The sequence below is a fragment of the Mustela nivalis genome (genome assembly GCF_964662115.1).
Source record: "Mustela nivalis genome assembly, chromosome: 3".
NCBI lineage: Eukaryota > Metazoa > Chordata > Mammalia > Carnivora > Mustelidae > Mustela > Mustela nivalis.
Genome location: NC_139022.1, coordinates 35,121,127 through 35,143,812, shown reverse-complemented (window position 1 = coordinate 35,143,812; position 22,686 = coordinate 35,121,127). Strand labels below are relative to the sequence as shown.

The window sequence follows — 22,686 nt, the reverse complement described above, 5'->3', positions numbered from 1 at the left end:
GCGCCTGCGGGCCCTGCGCCACCGCCCACCTGGCAGTGCGAGGTGCTTCTCCTCCCAGGCGGGTCTGCAGTCACCCTCATTCCACCCGAGCTGTGGCGGGAGGATTGGGGCAGCAGTAAGTCGAGGGCTTGTGGAACCTCCGGTGTCTGCCTTTATCACTTCCCAACCATTTTTCCTGTCAGCTCCGAGCTTCCTCTAAAATCCCACTACGAGGCTGTGAATCAACTTGGCCTCATTACTTCCGAGTACAGAAGGGAAAAGACGCATCACTTTGCCTTCGTATTTTAGATAAATAGCCTCTCCTGGGCTACCTACCCTTCCCTCCAAAACGTCATTCCCTCTTGATGGAATATCCGTATGGTGTTGGATGGATAGGAGCGGCGCAGAGCCTGTCAGGTTCGAGTAGAGATTAACTTTCCAGGAATTGTAAATCTAAGGGTAGGAGAAGGTTGGCGGATGAGGTGCGGTGTTCCGTGAAGCAGCCTGTTAAAAAAGTGTATCTGCTGTAGCCGTGTGAGTTGGAGTTGGCTGAGGAGTGTGATTTGGCTGCGGCGAAAAAACTGTGAATTAGTCATTCGGAGTAAAAGTCGGGATGAGAAAGAGAAGGAGGCGGTCCTTGCTCTGCAGTGCTGTGTTTTGAAGTGAGGCTCCAACGCTGCCTGGGACTGGGAATGAAGAGAGCTGATTGGGTTGGCTCTAATCTCTCCGTATTGTTTTGAACTCGGATTCTCTGGTGTCTTTTGAACATTGCATGCCTGGGTCAGATTTGTGAGTTAGATTACTTCTGCCTGGTGCTCCAGAAACTCAGTATGAGAGGTGCTAGAGTACAGCGGAACAAGGCAAGTGGTTTCCCTAGAGCTCTTTGCAGCATAGGGTTAGTGCATGTTAATCTCTGTTAGCATAGGGTTAGTGGGACCACATAGGAAGGGCGATACCTAATCCAGATTTCTTTAGAGAGGCCTTCCCAAAAGAGATTCGCCCCTTCCAGTCACCACGTGAAATTATATATTTATTGGTTTATTTGTTTAATATTTTTCTTTCACACGGGATTGTGAACTTCAGGAAAGATATTTTTCTAGCTCACTTGTATGCTTTAGAGTTGCTCTGTCCGGTGTAGTGGTCACTAGCCACATTTGGCTGTTTAAATTTGGATTAATTAAAATGAAATCACATTAAAAATTAAGTTTTTCGGGGGGGCACCTGGGTGGCTCAGAGGGTTAAAGCCTCTGCCTTCCGCTCAGGTCATGATCCCGGGGGCATGTCCTCTCTGCTCAGCAGGGAGCCTGCTTCCTCCTATCTCTCTGCCTGTCTCTCTGCCTACTTGTGGTCTCTGTCAAATAAATAAATAAAATCTAGCCCCACATTGGACTCTGCTCAGCCAGGAGTCTGCTTCCCCCTTTCTCTTTGCCTCTCTGCCTACATGTGATCTCTGTCAAAGAAAAAATAAATATATTATCTTTAAAAATAAAATAAAATTCCAGCATGGACAAAACCATGTATACTGATGCATGTTGGTAAACTGTGTAATGGTGCCCAAAGCATAAGTAAAACTTCAAAAATTTTCCGATTGGACAACTGATTTAATAATTTCAGTGTAATCTTAGGATCTACACAAGGCATTATGTGGTAGATGATAGTGTATACAGTCATGGTGCATTAGTTAAGAAATTTAATTATATCCTTTGTACACCTAATGTTTATCACTTGAGTATTTTTTGTTTCTAGTTTTCTTATGGCATACGTAACCACATTTAAGCTAATGTGCACATAGCAGTTTTTGTAATGATTTTTTAAAAAAGTTTTTCGGTTTTTGTCTTCCTGAGTCAGGTTTACTTTCCTTAGTTTAGGGTTAAGTCCTTTTGTGGTGTCTGTGGTTTATAATTGTATGCTTACAAAGGAGCTCTGACCTTTTAAGCAAAGGTGACTGATCGTGAAATTTCTGCTGTTGCCACTTTGCAGATAAAACAACGTGTTTGCTAAGTCACAGTTCTTAACCTGGTATTGCTGTTTATTTAATTCCATAGACATTTGTTGAGTGCCTGCTGTTTGGGTATAGGGATGCAGTGCAAAACCAGTGATTTTTGGTGTGCCTTTCTTCTTACTGATAGATGTGACAAAGGAGATTCTTAGGAAGGCTGATAACAGACTAGACATTTAGACACTTATTTTCTGACCCACCATTTTGGCAAAATTACTTTCATTTCCCCTTTGTTTTTAGTTTGACAAATAGGACTAAATAATTTTTATTTTTCTAATAATGGCTTTATGAAAACAAAATACTTATTTCGCCTGTGACTTTTTTTCATATTAATTTCTGAAAGGTGGTAGTTATTAGTTACCTCATGTGAATATTAAACCTTGGATTGTGAGCTTTGTGCATTAACAAGTTTCTTTTTCGTGAGTGGTTTATTTTTATATATTTATTTATTTAAAGATTTTATTTGTCAGAGAGAGCACGGCAGGGGGAACAGCAGGCAGAGGGATAAGCAGGCTCCCTGCTGAGCAAGGGGCCTGATGTGGTATTTAATCCCAAGACCCCAGGATCAGGACCTGAGCTGAAGGCAGACGCTTAACTGACTGAGCCATTCAGGCCCCCCATTTGAGTGGTTCAGAGAGTTTTTGGTCATAAGTTGTTACTGCCATTTGTATTTGGGTAACGCGAGTTAGAGTAGGTTTTTTTAAACTGAAGAACAAAATACTGACCATTTTCTGTGTATGTTATTTTTACAGATCCAGGTGCTCTCAAAGAAGGGTTTAGATGTTTGGTTTTTATTTTACAGGACATCCCAGTCTACCTAGTCTTTCCATTCACATGTCCTTCCCCTGTGTAGCCTGTGTTGTAAGTGCTCAGCTCACTCACTACCTTCTAGCCACTGCTCTGCTCTTTCATTCCCTCCCTTAGCAGAAATCTGTTGCAGTCCCATAGTATGTTTCTCAAAGTGTGATGGTCACGGCGGGAGGCTCTAAATCAATGGCATCATCACACGCTTATATGAATGCAAGTACCTGGGGCCTTCCCCGGTTCTCCTCAGACTCTGCACAGGCTGCCCGTGTGCATTGTGACCAGCATCCCAGAGGGTGCTTATGCACCCTAATGTTGGAGACTGCCTGATAGGAGAAACACATGTACAAACAGATTCTTAACACAGTGCCTCCCAACTCTAATGTGCGTATAAATCACCTGGGTATCCTGTTTAAACGCAAAATCTGATTGCATAGGTCTGGGAGGGGAGGGGTTTAAGGTCTTGCAGGTCTAATAGGTTCCCAGGGGCTGCCAGTGTTGTTGATCCCCTGACCACACTTGAACTTGTTTGCAGAATGATTGTGATATTTACAGGATATTATTATGGAAGCACCTTAGCTCAACCTGAAGAGAGATAAGTCTCAGAGTTGGCTTGTTGGAAGATGTAACTCTGAAGTTAAATATTAAAGAATGTGTTTAGTTTGGGGGGATGGATTATAGGCAAATAGACAAGCCGATAAAGGTAGATAAATGAGTGTTGAGCAGAGGAACTGCAATCATTTGTCCAGCAGTGGTAAGGCAGGTGTGGTAGGAATTTAGTCAGGAGGGCAGACATGGCCCATATTACAGAAGGCCTTGTGTGCCAGAAGTGAACAGAAGTGAAGGAAATTTGCCAAGCAGTGGATCTTCTGGTGGAAGTGGATCCTAGTAGATCTTCTGAAATATGCATTTCAGAGTGATTGTTGGATTTGAGATTGGTTGTTGTAGTAGTAAGTGAGACCAGATTGGAATCAGGAAGACCAGTTAGAGAGCAGTTATAGTATGCACTAATCTGGGAGCCAGATGCTGGGGCAGAGTGGGATAGAATGAAGGAGTTTAGGGAAAAGGAGGAGGAGTTCCAGGATTCTGGGATTGGAACTGCCATGGTCTAGAGAATAAGAGGCAAAAGGAGTAGATTTAGAAAGGAAGATTTTTTTTGTTGTTGTTGTTTTGTTTTGTTTTTTGGGCAGAGCACTCGTGTCTTGGGGAGAGAGGATGGAAAGGTGGAGGGGAGAAGGGAGGGAGAGGATCTTAAGCAAGCTCCACACCCAACACCAAGTGAGGCTGGGCTCAGTCTCACCACCCTAAGATCAAAAGTCAGACACTTAACCAACTGAACCACCCAGGCCCTGAAGATGATTTCCTTAAGAGTGCTTATTATATAGCTACTTAGTTATTTTTTCCCCATAATTTAGCCTGCTAAGGCTAAGAGGCTTGTTTTAATCATTTTTGTCACGATCTAGTTTGTAGTAGATGTTTGGTAAACATTTCTTATTGAAAAATTATTTTGCATGTAAAATAATTCCAAAGAAGTGTGACTGTCTTAAAAATACTTATATCAAGCCAGCTACTGAAAAATATTAAGGATAAAGAGTAAGGCGTAGGAGTGCCTGGGTGGCTCGGTGGGTTAAAGCCTTTGCCTTCAGCTCAGGTCCTGATCCCAGGGTTCTGGGATTGAGCCCCGCATTGGGTTCTCTGCTCAGTGGGAGCCTGCTTCCTCTTCTCTCTCTGCCTGCCTCTCTGCCAATTAGAGATCTGTCTGTCAAATAAATAAATAAATAAATAAAATAAAATCTTTTAAAAAAGGGGGGGTGAGGCTTAAAATTCTAGCATTCCTGCAGCATTTCAAGTCATTCATTCCAGAGTGTTTACTGGGGCCTGTTTGTGCTGTGTATTTTAATTTCGTGATTAATTTCCGTATGTCCTCTTATTCTCTCTTATCATTACCAGTGTTAGCAAATTTATTGAGCAACTGTGTTCCTATTTCTAAATATTTTCTCTTTCTAAATGCTTGTTCATAATTTTAGAATTCTTTGCATTATGATTTTATTATAGCCTCTCCTAAGATCTAGGCAGGAATGTAGTCACATGTTAAAGACACTTGGAGATGCTGGTAGAGACTACTGGCAGAAGGGAGCAGAGCAGGTGATCCAAAGTTTGGTAATCTAGTCAGTGCCTATACATTAGTGTTCGCTGTGTACTCGCAGATGGTCACTTACCTGCTCTAGCCTAATGGCACACTACTCCTTTATTGGCACAGGAAATTTATTACTATTGCTCAATTCTTTTTCCACTGCCTAGACTGGTTGTCCCCCACCCCCTGCCCCATGTAATCCTTGGGTTTTTTGTTTTTGCTTTTTTGTGCTTTTTTTTAAGCCTGAAAATTTTATTCTTCAACCTGAAAAATTAGAGATCTTCTGGGGACATCATTTAATTGATGCCTCTTATCTGTGAATCGATTCGGTAGGGCAGCAACTTTATTTAGAGGAGACAAACTTTACTACCTCATCCATGTAAGTTGTAGTTTTCATATGTGTTGTTCTGGAGTGAAAGAAGGGTCAGGAAGATGTAGCTGGTTTACTTTGCTTTTGCAGGCTATAGTTTTAGAGTTCAATTCTGGGTAAGAGAAGAAAGGAAGAGAACAAACAAATGCTCTCCAAAGTAACTAACGTAGAAATACCTGCACTGGCCTGATTTTAGGCATATGTCTTCACACGATTTCACCTCTAGACACCTACCCCCAGGTGGGTTGCCAGCAATTCATACTTCAAGTAGCACTTATGGGGGCACCATAAAACCATTATTTCTCTCAGAGGCCCACAGCCCAAAATTGCTTTTTCTTATGCCTTACTTGACCATTCCCTCTCAAGAGTTTTAGGACCGCTTGAGAACTCTGGTGTGGTGAGAAAGGAGTATTTTCCTGGCCTTAGAGGAAGGCAAGACATTAGCTCCAAATTGACTTCTTGGTTCTGCCCGCCGCTGCTGGGTACCTCACTTCATAAGCATAAGCTTTTCTTTCTTTTTTAATTTTTTTTTAAAGATTTTATTTCTTATTTGACAGATGGAGATTACAAGTAGGCAGAGAGGCAGGGAGAGAGAGAGAGGAGGAAGCAGGTTCCCTGCTAAGCAGAGAGCCCAATTCTGGGCTTGATCCCAGGACCCTGGGATCCTGAGATCCTGAGACTATGACCTGAGCCGAAGGCAGAGGCTTTAACCCACTGAGCCACCAGATGCCCCCATAAGCATAAGCCTTTCAGTAGAGCTGTTAATCCTGTCAACTTCAGTCTCACCAGCTAGGAATTGAAAATAGCGTAGGGGAGCCTTTAATAATTAAGTAGGCAAGATTTTTAAGTGGTTTATCAGCATCTGACTTGATTTCTGGTATTTTCATTCATACTTAGAAGCAAATAAAATAAAAAACAGATCATTCCTATGACACTTACATGGAACTAACACTGGACTTTGGAGCAGGGTTACTTAACCTTCGCACTGTTGACATTTTATTGAATGGCGCTGCCCTGTGCATTGTAGGTGGGACAGCGGCATCCCTGGCACTTACCAGCTAGCTGGCATTGGCACCCTTCTCTTGGGACAATGAAAAATGTTTTTAGAATGTATCCTGGGGTATCACTGCTCTAAAGCCTTTTTTTTTTTTTTAATGGTTTTAAACAGGCTTTATGCCTAGCATGGAGCCCAAACACAGGTTTAAACTCACCACCCCGAGATTGAGACCTGAGCTGAGATTAAGAGTCATACACTTGGGGCACATGGGTGTTTCAGTCACTTAAGGGTCTTCCTTCAGCTCAGGTATGATCCCAGAGCCCCGGGGTCCAGCCCCGCATCTGACTCCTTGCTTAACGGGGAGCCAGCTTCTCCCTCTGCCTCTGTTGTTCCCCCTGCTTGCGGTCTGTCCCTCTCTCTCTCTCAAATAAATTTTTAAAAAGAAAAAAAAAAAAACATACGCTTAACTGACTGAGCCTCTAGGAGCCCCTAGAGCAGTGCTTCTAAAGCCTGACTGCATATTACTTCACCTGGGAAGCACCCCCGCCCCATACCAGGTACCCAGACTCCACTTCCACCTAGAATTTCCATTTCATTATCATAGAGTAAGACCTAGGCCTCTCTGTGTTTTATTGGTGGTGTTTTAGGTGTGTGTTTTTAAGCCAATTCTAATGTGCAGCCAGGTTTGACAAACACCCTGGTAGAGCCCACCACCCTACGACTCAGAGCTCCTGAGTAGTTTCCATTGGTTATCTGGCCTTGCAAATTCAAGCAAATCACTTGGCGTTCTCTGGACTTCATGATCTTGAGCTAGAAAAATTTAAAAGAGTATTTAACTTAGAAAAGAATACCAGCTTCTTTTTGTAGCCCTTTAGATGTTTTCTGATCATATATTTTTTACTGACAGGAAGATCTTGGATTTATCCAGCCTCCGTAGATTGTCTTGTTGACAGCCTCTTGTTGTCCTCCACTTTTCTGTCTTCCTTTTGGGTTTTTCTTTAACAGTGCTTTAATAAACTAAATTACTGGATAATTTTAATTGATTATATCCAACTGTAACCATTTACAGCAAAACCGAGAACCCCAGTGAGAGCTCCTTAGCAGGGTTACGTGAAATAATGCAGGCACGTATCACGGTGAGATGGACTTAACCTCCTGAGACATACTGATCATGAAAAACAGCGATTCTCAGACACGGCTGCTGTCAGAGAGAAGTTCTTCGCATTTCTAAAGTATCATTTTGAGGGGTAGGGGAAGCGAGCAGTGTCGTCTGGGGGAAGAAGGTTGCCAACCAGTGACCTGGAGAAAAGGCCTATAGTGTGACAGCGTGTTGAGACGCTGGGGTCATCATTAACACCTGTCAAATTGATGAAGTTTTAGAGTATAGGTGAGGTTCAATGGGGTGGAGTCCAGAGCCAACGACCAAGAAGGAATTCTTAAGATATCATTGGTGCAGAATGGTGGTTTATTAAACTCCGGGGACAGGACCCGTGGGCAAAAAGAGCTGCTGCCCTGGGCTTGTGAGGGGTGGCTGGTCATATGCTGTGGGGTTGGGGGAGGTAAAGAGAAAGATTTCAAAAGAACTTTCACATGTTAAAGAGGACCTACAAGATACAGGAGGCCTTGAGGCCTTGCCATTTTCGAGTTAAGGTTGTTTTTCCCCTCTACAAGGTATTAACACAAGATGGGTGATTCCTGGAACACTGTCACACGTGTCCCATCCAGCAGTAGGGGATGGGGGGAGGTTGCAGGGTGTCAGCTTCTGCTTTGTCCTCAGCTTGCCTTCTGCTCCCTCATCAAAATCAGGGAAAATACCAGTCATGACAGTTTTCTGTTTGAGGAGTGATTGCTTGTGGCCAGGTAGTACGCTAACTGTGAGGGGTAATCATCTATAGATAAGGAAGGGACTTAGAAAAGATTTAGCAAAGGGCCTGCCTGGGTTATAAATGGCTGTGAATCAGCCAGCCTAGGATTTCGCTCTAGCTCATTTGATAATGGGATCTGAACTCTGAACTGTAGCCTTGCACATAAAGGGGTTTCACTGACCTTACTTTAATCCTGCTCAGATAAATCACTTTCCTAATTCTGGTGGCTCTCAGTAGTTTGTAGAATTAGATCGAGAGAGTATATAAGAAATTTTCTAGATCAGTGTCTAGTATACAGTAATAGTCTCTCAGCAATGTAAGTTTCCCCAAATCTATTGTTCTTAAGTATACCAGTATTGCATTAGTTTTGGTTTTTGCCCTTAAGCTTTGGTTAGAGTTATTCTCCTGATTTTTTCCTTCTGTTACCTAATGTATGCCAGCCTTTTTCAACCAGGAATCAAAGAGAATTGCACCCTTAAAAAAGAAAAAAGTAACTTTTCTCATTTTTCCTTAAGTTGGTAGTGTTTTTGATAAATGCGTGGGAAAGAATTTAATTTATTACACACAGTGGATGCCTTAGGGCATTAAGGTTTATTTCTCTTTTGGAATCTTAGTTGAAAAGGTTACAGAATGTGTCCAGTGGCTTTCTTTCCAGATTTTAGACCAAATGATTCAAAGTATTAATTTTGTATATTAGTCATCAGAATTGTTAGAATACGGAAATGAGATAACTATGCTCAGACAGCAGTACAGAATTCATCTCAGCCTGAAAAGAATTATATATAACAAACTCTTTATTTAAAAAGTAATCACTAAAGTACTAGCTTTTATGTGGAAACAAAGTTTACATTTCTCTTCAGTGTGTACTCTTGGAGGGGATTGTGTTGCCTTACAGTTTCTCATTCCATCAAAGAATGCTCTCTGGGAAAATGGAGTTGAAATGCATATGTATTTTTAAAGTATTATTTCCCAAAATTCATTTTAAGTTTTTTCCAGTCACACTACTTGTAAACAAATTTGAGTACAGATGGATTTATTCTGACATTCCTTAAGAATTAAACACCAACTATAAGCATAGTTGCTCTTGGCAAATAAGTGGAAATAGGGATTTTATGTGTTTTCCAGCCTTTTGAACTTATTTGTACTAACTGGGTGTAGGGAATTCTTTTTTAAATCTGCTTTAGCCTTCAGGTTGTTTTAGTGAATCCATGTATGCATCAGATGAATGGGACTGGTTTTTTAACCCCTAAATGAAACAAAGGTTTGATTGATATTAAACTATAAGTATAAATAGGGCTTTTTGGCTTTTGCAAAATGAGAGTACTGTTTGAAATTAAGTTTAAAATTAGAAAGACTTTATTATTTTTCTGAACCAGAAAGACTTCAGTGTTTTGACAGTTGAGATGGAATTTTACATTTTTGTTTTTTTTCTTTTAGGCTGACAATTGCATTTTTTGCGCTCTCCGGGCTGGATATGTTGGATTCCTTAGATCTGGTGAACAAAGATGATATAATAGAGTGGATTTACTCCCTGCAGGTCCTTCCCACAGAAGACAGTGAGTGAGTTTTTAGCATTTTATTTTCAGTGTGACTAGTTAGTTGTACTTGGCATAACATGTGTCAGACGAGCAAATCTCAGTATGAATTCATAAACTCTTAACCATAATTTATTCCACCATGTTTTCCTTGCAATGCTGCACTTCTATCCTGTTCAAATCTGACACTTGAGAAGTCTAATCATTGGGGTGCCCAGCTGACTCAGGTTGTGGAGTGTGCTACTCTTGATCTTAGGGTCATGAGTTCAAGCCCCACGTTGAGAGTAGAGATAACTTAAAAAAATAAAAATAAATTAAAAATTAAAAAGTTTACTTGTTAATCTCTTGAGAAAACCACTGTACGGTTGTCTGGAATTGGAGATTTGCTGTTGTAGCTGCATGTTATGTTCTTCTCTTCCACGGGGAGTACTGCTTATCAGTTATTTGATATTTGTCATTTTTACTTGTTTAGTTTCATAACATTTGCTGTATTTTTCACTCCCAGCCATTCATCTTGTCTTTTCAGTGAACTCTTTGGTGTTCTCTCCTGGTGGTTTCTCTCAGGTTTCGTTAGCCTTTCTCTGATGGTTTCTTAGAACCGTTACTAGCACTATAGTCCTTTTTATACTTTATGAATTTTGGTCAGTTAAATTCTTTTTCTTTTTTTAATTAATGTTTGAAATTTATATGTTACTTAATCAACTAAATGCACACAAGCTTTATACACCTTATTGCTCACACTGTTAAGTGTAACATACTTAACATTGATTTAACTTGTAAGTGTTAGAAATTCTCACCTTGAAAAGAGAAACAGATAAACTCCCATAAAATGACAGTTTTAATCATGGTCACCATTTACCTGGCTTTTAAGAGCCAATATTTATAAATCAACCATGCGTTTCGTTGGTTGGAGTAAACATTTATAAATGTCTCACCTAGATGAACTTTAGGGAAATAGTAAGCTAAAGCTTTGTTTAGAAAGAAAGAGGTTTGATTTATTCTAACTTAACTGCTCCTCTTTGCTGTATTTTCACATTTGGTCTATAGCATCATGATATTGTGATTTGTAAGAAATGTATATTTGGTCTTCACTCACAGTTCTGGCTTACAGTTCCCAAACCCTTGGCATTTCCTAAGCCTTGAGAGTGTTACAAGTTGTCTTTTGTTATGTTCATGAGGTAACTTTTGGAAAGTGCCTGAGGATAGAGGGCTCTTGGCTCTTAGAGCCAGTCAATGATTGGAGGGTTGGAACAAATCAGTGCCACCACCTGATCTCCGGGGAGGGGATGGTGGAGGGCCCAGAGGTTGAAGCAGTTGCCAGTGGCCAGTGATGTAATCATTCTTGCTTCTGTCGTGGAGCCTACGTTAAAACCCAGAGGGACAGGCTTCAGAGTGCTTCCTGGTTGGCAAAAATGTGGAGTTCCCACAGGAGAGAGGGTCGCCCGGACAGAGTGGAAGCTCCCTGCCCATTCCCTATGCCTTGTCCTAAGCATCTGGCAGTTTCTTTCTTTCTTTCTTTTTTTTTTTTTTTTTTAAAGATTTTATTTATTTATTTGACAGAGAGAGATTACATGTAGGCAGAGAGGCAGGCAGAGAGAGAGAGGAGGAAGCAGGCTCCCTGCTGAGTAGAGAGCCCGATGTGGGACTTGATCCCAGAACTCTGGAATCATGACCTGAGCTGAAGGCAGCGGCTTAACCCACTGAGCCACCCAGGCGCCCCCTGGCAGTTTCATAATTACATTCTTTTATTGTCAGGTAACAGGTTTCACTTGAATTCTGTGAGTTGCTCTGGGAAGTTAATTGTACCCACGGAGAGAGACTCATGAGAACATACAGTCCATAGCCAATGGGTCAGAAGAGCACAGCTAACCGGGCTGGCATCTGGTGCCTGAAGTTGGTGGGGTGGGGGTTTGGTGTCCTGACAGACCGAGCCCCTCAGCCTGTGTGGTCCGATGCTGTCTCTGCGTAGTGTCAGAAAGGAGTTGGTGGTATTGAGTTGTCTTCAGTTGAGTTGAATGAGTGGCTAGTGTTCCGAGAATTGCTTGCTGGAAATTGCATCTCAGAACACCTAATTTAAGGATCCTCTGGCTCTTCAGATATTTTCTCATTTAGAAGGCATTTGCAGACCAAGTAGAAGGTGCTTTCTGTAACTCATAGGTCTGTATTTGTCCTGCTTTGTGATATCACATAAAATCTTACGGAATTTGAAACTACAGAAATGTTAAAAGCCCAGGACCATAAAAGAAAAACATCGTTAAATTTGATTAAATAAACAGTATTAAATGTTGTGTAGTAAGAGGTAAGGTTGAATAAGTAGACAGACTTGAAAGTCGTGGCAATATATATAATAGAATATTAACGTCCAGACTGTGATGAATTCTTAACAACTGAGAGGAAAATGACTCATCACTGTTTAGAAAATGACAGAGTTTAAGAATACAAGGATCTCAAGTCAGTAACTACGTGAAAGTGGATTAACCTTGCTAGAAAAGTCAGAGAAATGCAGTAGAAACAATGGTGCATTATTTTTTTTAACATCCTAATTTTTTTTTCAGTGTTCCAAGAATTGGTGCATTGTTTTTTTTTTTAACTAACTTGTAAATTTAGCTGGAAGTTTTGAAAGTTGGCAAAAATACAGGGGACAGAACACATTTTTAAAAAGCATTTTATTTATTTATTTGTCAGAGAGTGAGCAAAGCACGGGAGAGGCAAGCAGAAGCAGGTTGAGCAAGGAGCTCTATGTGGGACTCTATCCCAGGATCTGCTGGGATCATGACCTGAGCTGAAGGCAGCCGCTTAACTGACTAAGCCACCCAGGCGTCCCAAAAGAGCACCCTAATATCATTCTGGTGAAAGTGAAAATCATTGTAACCTTTGAGAGGCATTTTCAAGTATAATCTTTTATCTCATGTGACATACTCTCTTGCATGTTGTAGTGGGTTTAATAATGGCCTCAAAGGATCGGTCTGCGCAGAATCACAGAATATGATCTTTGGTTGGAAAAAGGGCCTTTGCAGGTGTAATTAAGGTCAGCATCTCCATATCGGTGAGTGGTGGTGTTCTAGGAGAAGGGAGGAGGAAGATGCCAGAGGGGAAGGGGAAGGCCCTGTGGGCATGGGGGGAGGGGGGGGAGTACTTACTGCATGCAGGAATGCCAGGATTCCCTGGAGCTGCCAGCAGCTGAGAGAGAGAAGCATGGAACATGGAACTGTTTCTCCCTCAGAACCTCCAGAAGGAACCAGTCCTGCCAGCACCTTGATTTTGGACTTCTGGTTTCCAGAACTCCAAGAGAATAAATTTCCATTGTTGAAATCCTCCAGATTTGTGGGAATTTGATATCTCTAGAAACTAATAACATGTGTACAAAAATCTGTGTAGGATATGTTTTGGCATTGTTCATTACACTGACCAATTAGAAGGGGAATAAATGTTCACAAAAGAGAAACAATAAGCTGTGGTCCACAGAGAATACTAGGCAGTAGTAAAGTGATTGAGGTAGGTCTGTGTATATACTGACATGGAAATGTTCATATATGGTTAAATTATAAATACCAATGTCTGCAGAGATAATAATATTTAGCTGTCAATATTTGGGGAAAACTCTGAAAGGACATAGAAAATCTTTGTGGAGGGGGAAGTAGATGGGAACAGACGTGGGGAGATGGCTGGATAAGGTAGTACTTTAATTTTATTCTCTATACCTGCATTGTTTGTGTATTCATAGTCTGTTTCCATACTTAAAAGTTCAAGTTAGAAAGAGCTTTAACCTCTCTTCCAAACACAACAAAAATTTAAAAAACTAAAGTTAACATTACAGGGCTGTACACAAATACTGATATTTTGCTGATGCAGGAATAATGCTAAACGTTAATTAAAATTTTATGATTTTTTAGGCACTGTCAAATACATTGTCAAATTTGTGCTTCCCCTAATCTGCCTTCCCCAGAAGAGGAATGTGAGAGACCTGCCTGAGGGCACACATAGCTATAAAGGGATAGAGTCTGCTGAAATTCCAGGCTTCTGATTCCAGGCCCTAGTGCTGCAGTGCTGCTTTGCTGGTGAAGTATATAGGTCCCTGGGGGAGACTTCCCTTGTGTGGCATTTAAGTACATTGTGAATATTTAATCAGAGTTAACCCTGGTTTTTCACTTAGCCTCAGGGTTGTAAAGATCCCAGTGGTATCTTACTTTAAGTGTGTGGTCAGACCATTGGAGGGTTTGGGGCCCTCCCCAGCAGCCTCCGGAAGTGTTTAGGAAACACACGGGATCAGGCTGGGAGTTGTGTTTTCCCTTCTCTCATCAAGGGCACAGCCAGAGAATATTGGAGCTAGAACAGAGGAAGGGATATTATAGTCTGTCATTTTACAAATGAGGCTATTAAGATCCAAAGGAATGAATAATTTGTCCATGATAATAAACCTCGTTAATGCCAGAGGCAAAATTAGAGGACAGTTTTCTGTTTTCTAGTCCTTTGAGATTTCCATTCCTGGAGATTTCCAATACTGATTCCGTATAATAGATGCTCTGTTTATCGTGTGTGTTTTCCTGTGAGAGTTTTTTGGTTGTTTTTTTTTTTTTTTTTTTTTTTTTTTTAAGTAGATGAAAAATTTTAAGTCCTGTTGCTGCCTTTTGTAAATACGGTACTTACAGGTGTAAGTATAGTCGCATGTGCCTAACCGAGCATGTTCACATTTCAAAAATCATTGCATATCTGTTTTGGAAGAATTCTAGATGAAGGATTTTTTTTTTTTTGCAGAGATAGACCCACAGTGATTATGTACTCAGCTGCCCCTCACCTGTATCTGGTGGGCCACACCACAGATCTTGTCACAGCCCCAACTGCAATTCTCAATTCTCCATTTACTGTTTTGTTGCATGAAACTATTAAGTCTCTAATGATCTGTTAAAGGAAGTCTCCCGCCTGCCTTTTCCTTAGTTGGCCTAGGTCTGCCTCTGAAACGAATCTGTGAAATTTAGAAAATAAGTATACAGACCCATTTTGTAGGCTCTAGACTGTTTCCCCCCACCCAGAATGTCTGGGTCTTTTGATAGTGTGAAACTAGGAGTTGTGATGTGTATCTAAGTGCTTATGATACATTGCTGTCCGAATGACTTCCCTATAACAAGGTAAACTAGTTTGAGGCTGGCTCTCATAGTAGGGGGTACATTCATTACATCAGTGGCTCTCGATTCTGACTTGTCTGTCAAACAGGGGTTGTTTTTCTTACGTATGATCGTCCAGCCCCTAACTGAGGGTTTTGATGTGGGCCTGAGTTAGGACCCAAGAGGCCTGTATGCTATTTCAGACTATGCAGTCCTCTTGGGACCCAGACCCACCCTTCCAGTTTACCACTAGATGGCGCCGTCTAACAGCCTCCAAGGGAACTCAGTCTATTGTGGACCTGCATCCAGTTGTAAATTTGGAACGAATTGTGCATTTATGCTTACTAATTATCATGAATAGGGAAGCTTACTAGAATTATAAAGGAAAGCACAATAGCAGGCAAATCTTGAAAAGAACCAGAAAGGATTGCCTAATGAATATTTTTTTCAGTGACAGTATACACTCTTGAAAAGGGGCATAGAGGACATCGTTTTCATTTTAAATAAACTTTTCTGGGGGCCCCTGGGGGGCTTGGTCAGTAAAGCGTCTGCCTTCAGCTCAGGTCATGATCCCAGAGTCTGGTATCGAGTCCCGTGTCAGGCTCCCTGCTCAGCAGGGAGTCTGCTTCTCCCTCTGCCTCCTTTCCTTTCATGTTTGTGCACACTTGTTCTCTCAGTAAATAAATAAAATCTGCTTGTTTTGGGGCACGATAAACCATGCCCATATAAGATGGCGCACTTCATTGATAAACGTTTGTGTGTTGTGACTGCTCCACTGACCAGCCAATCCCCTTCATCCCTCTCCTCAGGACTCCTTAATTCCTGAGATACAACAATATTGAAATTAGGCCAATTAATAATCCCACAATGGCATGTAAGTATCCAAGTGAAAGGGAGAGTCGCACATCTGTCACACGAAATCATAAGCTAGAAATGATCAAGCTTGGTGAGGAAGGCATGTCAAAAGCCTAGACAGGCTGAAAGCTAGGCCTCTGGAGCCAGTTGGCCATGTTGTGCATGCAAAGGAAGAGTTCTTGCAGAAAATTAGAACTGCTACTCCAGGAGAGCCTGGCTGGCTCCGTTGGAAAAGTGTGCAATGCTTGATCTCGGGTATGTTAGTTTGAGCCCCACATGGCTTGAGCTAAGAGATTACTTAAGCAAAAATAAAACTTAAAAAACAGTGATACTCCAGTGAACACACGGTAAAGCAAAACGACTTGATTGCTGATGTGGTGAAAGTCTTACTGGTGTTCAAGTTTTATTGGTCCTTCAGGCACCAGGCACTATAGACTTTGAAGATGAAGTTAAGGTTACTAATCAGCTGACATCAAAATAGGGAGATTGTTTGCAGGCATTGCATGTACAGGGAAGGGGGGTTTGCCTGGTACAACCATATGAGTCCTTTCAAAGAGAAGAAGGTCCAAGAGTCAGAGAGGTGCTGCAGAAGGGGAAGCCAGAGAGAACCTCAGCATGAGAAGGATTTCAGCCATGTTGCAGGCCCTCCTGTGCAGGGGCCCAGATGCCAGCAGTGGCAAGAGTGGCCTCAGGGAGCTCTGAGGCCCCAGCCGACAGTGGAGAGCAAACACGTGGAGCCCTCAGTCCCACGACTGCTGAACAAGCTGAAGGAGCTTGAGGGGGATTGTTCCCCCAGAGCCTCCAGTAGGGGGCGCAGTCCCTACCAGCGCTCCGCTCTGGTTTCATGGACCTGTCTCAGCTTAGGACCAGTGCGATAGTAGGTGGGTGTGGTATCAAGGTAGTAAGTTTGTGATAATTTGTGAAGGCAAAAATGACTCCTACAAAGAACACAATTCACGCGCCTGTCATACCGTCCGGTATTATTTTGTTTATTCCCTTCTGGGTTTGCTGCTAAGTGTCCTTTGCTTAACTACAAACATAATCACATAAATGTTTGTGTCCTACTTTTTCTCTTGATCATTTCTCCATGTTGGTCCATCCTTTTCCCTAAGTGTTTCAGGAGATACAGTGTTGCATTTAACCTATTGCACTTCTGTTTGCTTTGGGGTTTTGCCAGTGTGATACTGCCTTGGGTGTTTCTGTGCATGTGGCCTTTCTTACATTGGAAGTTACTGGAGTAAATACTCAGATATATCATTACCCAGTCAGAGTCTGAGCCTTTTTAATACTCTTGTTATATATTGACAAGTCTTAAGTGGCTTACCCATTTAAAAGTCTTTAGCAAACATGGGAGAACTAACTATTCATTATATTAGATAATACCGTTTTTCAAATAAGTTTTTTGTCAACAAGGAAAGGTAGTGGAAAGTTTTAAATTTAGTGGGTAAAGTTCCCTAAATTGTGCAAGAAATTAATGTTTAAGCTACTACTGTAAGTACTTTCAAGATATAAAGCTGGGTCTACTTGATTTTTTTTTTTTAAAGATTTATTTATTTTTAGAGAGAGTGAAAAAGTGCAGGGGGTAGAGAAGAGGCAGAGGGAGAGAGATACACAAGGACACTCCATGCTGAGTCCGGACCCAGACGTGGGGCTTGAGCTCATAACCCTGAGATCACACTTGAAATGAAACCAAGAGTCAGGCGCTCTACCGACTGCACCACCCAGGCACCCCAAATCCACTTGACTTTTTATTAACAATGAATGCATGTACATTCTGTGGATAATACATTTCTGTCCTCCACATCTGTCATGCTGATTTCCTAATAGCTATCAAAACCTGAGTTACTTTGTTATTGTGGGTATAACTAATTGCTCATTTTTTAGTTTTCTTATTTTCCCCCCAGCTTTGTAGAGGTATTATTGACATATATAAGTGTAAAGGTATATAACATGATGATTTGATACATGAACATACTACAAAATGATTACCACAGCCCCCTCACAGAATTTCTTCATGTGTGTGTGTGTATGTGTATGTGTGTGTGTGGTGACATTTGAGATTTCTCCGTATAACTTTCAAGGATATAGTCCAGTCCTGTGAATTAGAGTCATCATGGTATATATTAGATCCTCGTCTCTCAGGTAGACGTTTGTACTTTTGACCAGCATCTCCCCATTTCTCTCAGCTGCTGGCAACCACTATTCTACTCTGTTTCTGTGAGTTCATCCTTTTTAAACTCCACATATAAGGGAGAACATAAAGTATTATAGTATTCATCTCTTCCTCTGACCTATGTCATGTGGCATAATGCCTTCAAGTTCCATCTGTTATGTCATGTAAGGCAGAATTTCCTCTTTTATGGCTGAATAACATTCTGGTTGTGTGTGTGAGAGGGAGAGAAATTTTCTTTATCCATTCATCTGTCATTGGATGCTTAGGTTGTTCCCATGTCTTGGCTATTATAAATGATGTTGCAGTGATCACAGGGCAGCAAGACATCTCTTCGAGATGGTCATCTTGTTTCCTTTGGCTATATACCCAGTAAGAGGATTGCTGGATCATATGGTAGTTCTATTTATAGTATTTTGAAGAACCTCTATACTATTTCCCATAATGGGTGTGCCAGTTTATATTCCCACCACCAGTGCTCAGGGCTCCCCTTTCATGGATGTGACTCACGTTTCCAGCCTGAGTCCATTTCCAGCCTGAGTCCTTTTCCAGCCAGGACGTCAAAGCAAACTGGGTTATTAGACTCAGAATAAAAGTTTGTCCCATACTAAAATACAAAATACATGTGTTTTTTGCAAGTAGAGGAGCTTATACCTTTAGTTTGCTCATATATAAAGAAGCGGTGAAGTAAAGTAAAAAGACACTGGATGGGAAATTAGAATTCCAGATTCTGATGCGTTACTTTGAACATGTCCCTTAACCTCTAAGCTTCTACTTTCTGTTCCTTTAGCATGGGGTTGAATATGTTGATCACATGAAAAATTATCATATAGAAAGGTATGGAAACATTTTGTATGCAGTGAAGGAGGCTATAAACTAAAGGTGCATGGTAGGAAATCATTATTTTGTCTCTGGTTTGAAAAATAAACGAGAAGGGTATCTCGCTGGCTCAGTTGGAAGAGTGCGATTCTTGATTTCAGGGTTGTGAGTTTGAGCCCCATATTGGGGGTATAGATTGCTTTAAAATGAATAAGTAGGGGCACCTGAGTGGCTCTTTCAGTTAAGCGTCTGCCTTTGGCTCAGGTTATGATCTCAGGGTCTCGGTATCAAGTCCCGCATTGGGCTCCCTGCTCAGTGGGAAGCACACTTCTTCTCTCTCTCTCTCTCTCTGTCTCTCAGATAAATAAATAAAATCTTTAAAAATAAATAAATAAGGGCGCCTGGGTGGCTCAGTGGGTTGGGCCCCTGCCTTCAGCTCGGGTCGTGGTCCCAGGGTCCTGGGATCAAGTCCCGCATCAGGCTCTCCGGGAGCCTGTTTCCTTCTCTCTCTCTCTCTGCTTCTCTGCCTACTTGTGGTCTCCCTCTGTCAAATAAATAAATAAAATCTTTTAAATAAATAAATAAATAAATAAACAAATTTAAAAATCTTTTTGAAAATTAAATGAGGAAATTCTCATAAAGAGAGAACAGCCCTAGGACATGCTGAGCGTTAACCATTATCTAGAATGAAAATGGACACAGTGACAAAGCTTTGGTTCTAAAATGCTCAGTTTCTGAAAGAAAGTTTAATTGACCTGCTTTAGAGTCTGTACAAAAATAAAGTACATTCTAAATAAGTACATGTTTTTATTTTCTAGGATCAAATCTTAATCGCTGTGGTTTCCGAGGCTCTTCATACCTGGGTATTCCATTCAATCCGTCAAAGGTGAGTTATTCTCTGGGTCAGGAGGAAGGCGAAGGGAGGTGGGTGGATTTTAGTGCAAAATAAAACTGAGAAATTATCCAGATAGACCCAAGCTTCCTTGTTTCGATAGAGCTAAATACTATCTACTAATGTACATTGTAGCTACAGTTCCCCGTTTTTTTCATGCAGTGTTTCAAAATTCTGGAGTAAATAGCAGTGATTTGGGAGAAGGCAACATGATATCACAGAGGCCCTACTTCAGCTTTCTTCATGTCATAGGCTGTAGGTCCAATGCCTGCATCAAGGTCATATGAATTTGCCATGATTTCTCTAATCATGTGTGTCCATTGCTTTTAGCGGGGAATGAATCTAAAAACAAAGGATTTGTAAACTATGTTCCCTTTTTCCTATACATGTAATCTTTTCCAACAGATGCCGGTCCTGAGGAAGGTCACGTTCCCTTTACTCCTCATGGACAGGCGCTGGGTGCCATGACATGTGCTCATGGTGACCGCTCTGTAGTGCCATACCTTATGTATACCTGCCCTGGCTGAAATAAAACAGGGTTTTGAGAACATTACTTTTATTTTTTTTAAAGATTTTATTTATTTATTTGACAGAGATCTCAAGTAGGCAGAGAGGCAGGCAGAGAGAGAGGAGGAAGCAGGTTCTCTGCCGAGCAGAGAGCCCAATACGGGACTCGATCCCAGGACCCTGGGATCATGACTTCAGCCGAAGGCAGAGGCTTAACCCACTGAGCCACCCAGGCACCCCGAGAACATTACTTTTAAAACCCAGTCCCTTTCCTCTTGCCTCCTCCATCCCCAAGACATTTTTAAACTAACAGGAGTAAAATTGAAGACGAAACCATTTTTGCTTGGTTTACAGAGTCTCCTAACATCCATTTTTTGGTCCTCACTCACCTAGACCACTGGCATCTTCTGGGGAGGCCAGGTCACACTCTATACCACATTGTGCTCATCTGAATTGGAGTAGTGGAAGGAGCAGGAGACTCCAGGGGACTGAAATTGGCCCCCCAGGAGTTATCACTGAAGGTGGTTGGCTGAGAGTCTGCAGGAATCTGAGGAGGCACATAAGATTGTCCGATAAAGTATATAAATACAGTAGTGTCAGGAGCTTTTCTTCCAAAACCACCAAACTCACCTGCAGGCCGTTGCCTTACTGGTAGATGCCCAGGACCTTCGGTGGCCATAGAGTACTTTTTGAGAAACACTTTTTGATCCTCTCAGCCCACTTTTCTCATTGTTTTCCTTCACAAATTCTGTATTCTCTGCTAAATTATGTGTTGTACCTAATATATACTGGATACCCAGAATTTTCTTCTTCCACTTTGCTTTTACTTTTAGCTCTTTTGCTTTTACTTTTTCTCTATGTACAAAGCCTCCTCTCCTTTCCACCCACCAAGTTCCTCTTCTGCTGTAGAAAAAAATTCCTTATTTAAATCTTTGTGTTACTGGAGTCTCTGGCTGGCTGAGTCAGTAGAGCATGCAAATCTTGATCTCAGAGTGTGAGTTCAAGCCCCAACTGGGCATGGAGCCTAAAAAAAAAAAAAATTCAGATTTAACTAACAGAGGATTAGATGACAATTAAAAAGAATAAATCTTGGGACACCTGAGTTAAGCATCTGCCTTCAGCTCAGGTCATGATCTCAGGGTCCTGGGATGGAGCCCTGTATGGGGCTCTGCTCAGTGGGAAGCCTGCTTCTCCCTCTCCCTCTGCCTCCTGCTCCCCTGCTTGTGCACACTCTGTGTTAAATAAATAAAATCTTTCAAAATAAAAAAAAAAAGGTGAATCTTGGTGTTACTCCATCTCCCCATGACACTTACTACATTCTACTTTGTATTGTAGTTACTCGATCAGACCCTTTCTTCTGCCATTTGATTTCTGTTTGGATTCCCCACAGTGCTTTTAACATGGTAGATGTTTAGTTTACCAAAAACTGAAATATGCTGTAGGAGTTCTAGGCAGGCTATTATAAATGTGGAATGGAACAGCCGGGAGTGCCCGAGTGTGAGCTCTGGGGAGCAACACAGAATGAAAGGGTTAGCAAGATGAAAATTTTTTGATATGTTTGTGAGACCACATAAAGAATTGTATATGTAAGGCCAGGTGGGTGGGGTAGGTTCCGATTAGAGAAGGTATTGAACACCTTGCAAATCTTTTGCATGAGGAACCACAGAGGGTGGGCGAGCAGGAGAACAATGTGATTCACTCCCTGGTGGTTCCAGGAACCTAGTTCATGACTCCTAAGAAGTAATGGCCTTTGGATATTTGCCTTGTAATTGCATCATCCTCTGTATCTCTGTGATGGTAATTTTATTAAATTCTCACAGTAACCTTGTGAGGAAGGTGCTGATACCCATTTTCCAGAAGGAGGAAGTGAAGTGAGCCAATTGAGTGGTAGAGACAGGATTTGATGCGTATCAGTGGTTGTAGAAGTTAACGTTTATTATAGTGGGTAGAGGAGTCTGCTTCAACCAAAACGGTACAAGTTTCATTTTGGCTTTCTAGTATGATAAACAATTTTTCTAGAAGTTGAAGTAGTTATTGATGAACCCAGACTCAAATAGAAGGGAAACCTATGACACAGATGAATTTTAAAATATGCTTATATTCTGTCAAAATTAAAATGTTCTTCACTGTGTGTCAGCTGTACTTCAATTTAAAAAAAAAAAAAATTAAGGGCGCCTGGGTGGCTGAGTGGTTGGCCCTCTGCCTTCAGCTCAGGTCATGATCTCAGCATCCTGGGATCAAGCCCTGCATTGGGCCCTCTGCTCAGCAGGGAGCCTTGCTTCCCCCTCTCCCTCTGCCTACTTTCGATCTCTCTCTCTGTCAAATAAATAGATAAAATCTTTAAAAATAAAAAAAACTTAAATTACTCTTTTTTTTTTTTTCTTTATTTGAGAGTGCCTGGGTGGCTTAGTCCATTAAGCGTCTGCCTTTGGCTCAGGTTGTGATCACCAGGGGTCTGGTATCAAGTCCTGCATCATGCTCCCTGCTCTGAGGGCAGCCTGCTTCTCTGCCTCTGCCCCTCTCTCTCTCTTTCTCTCTCTCAACATCTCTCAAATAAATAAATAAATTTTTTAAAAGATTTTATTTATTTGACAGAGAGAGGGAACACAAGTGGGGAGGGAGCAGGAGAGGGAGAAGCAGGCTTCCTGTTGAACAGGG

General features: G+C 41.5%; 1 protein-coding gene across 3 annotated transcripts in view; it reads left to right on the top strand.

The window, feature by feature from the left end:
- Positions 1 to 22,686, top strand: part of PGGT1B (protein geranylgeranyltransferase type I subunit beta) — a 55,492-nt gene that overhangs the window by 257 nt on the left and 32,549 nt on the right. The window contains exons 2-3 of one of the 3 annotated variants that reach the window (XM_082725056.1): positions 9,586 to 9,704; positions 19,448 to 19,515. In XM_082725056.1, the coding sequence (XP_082581182.1) occupies positions 9,586 to 9,704; positions 19,448 to 19,515 (187 nt within the window). Of the gene's footprint in view, positions 1 to 9,585; positions 9,709 to 19,447; positions 19,516 to 22,686 lie in introns of those variants that run through there. The other 2 variants (XM_082725057.1, XM_082725055.1) reach the window with 2 other exon arrangements.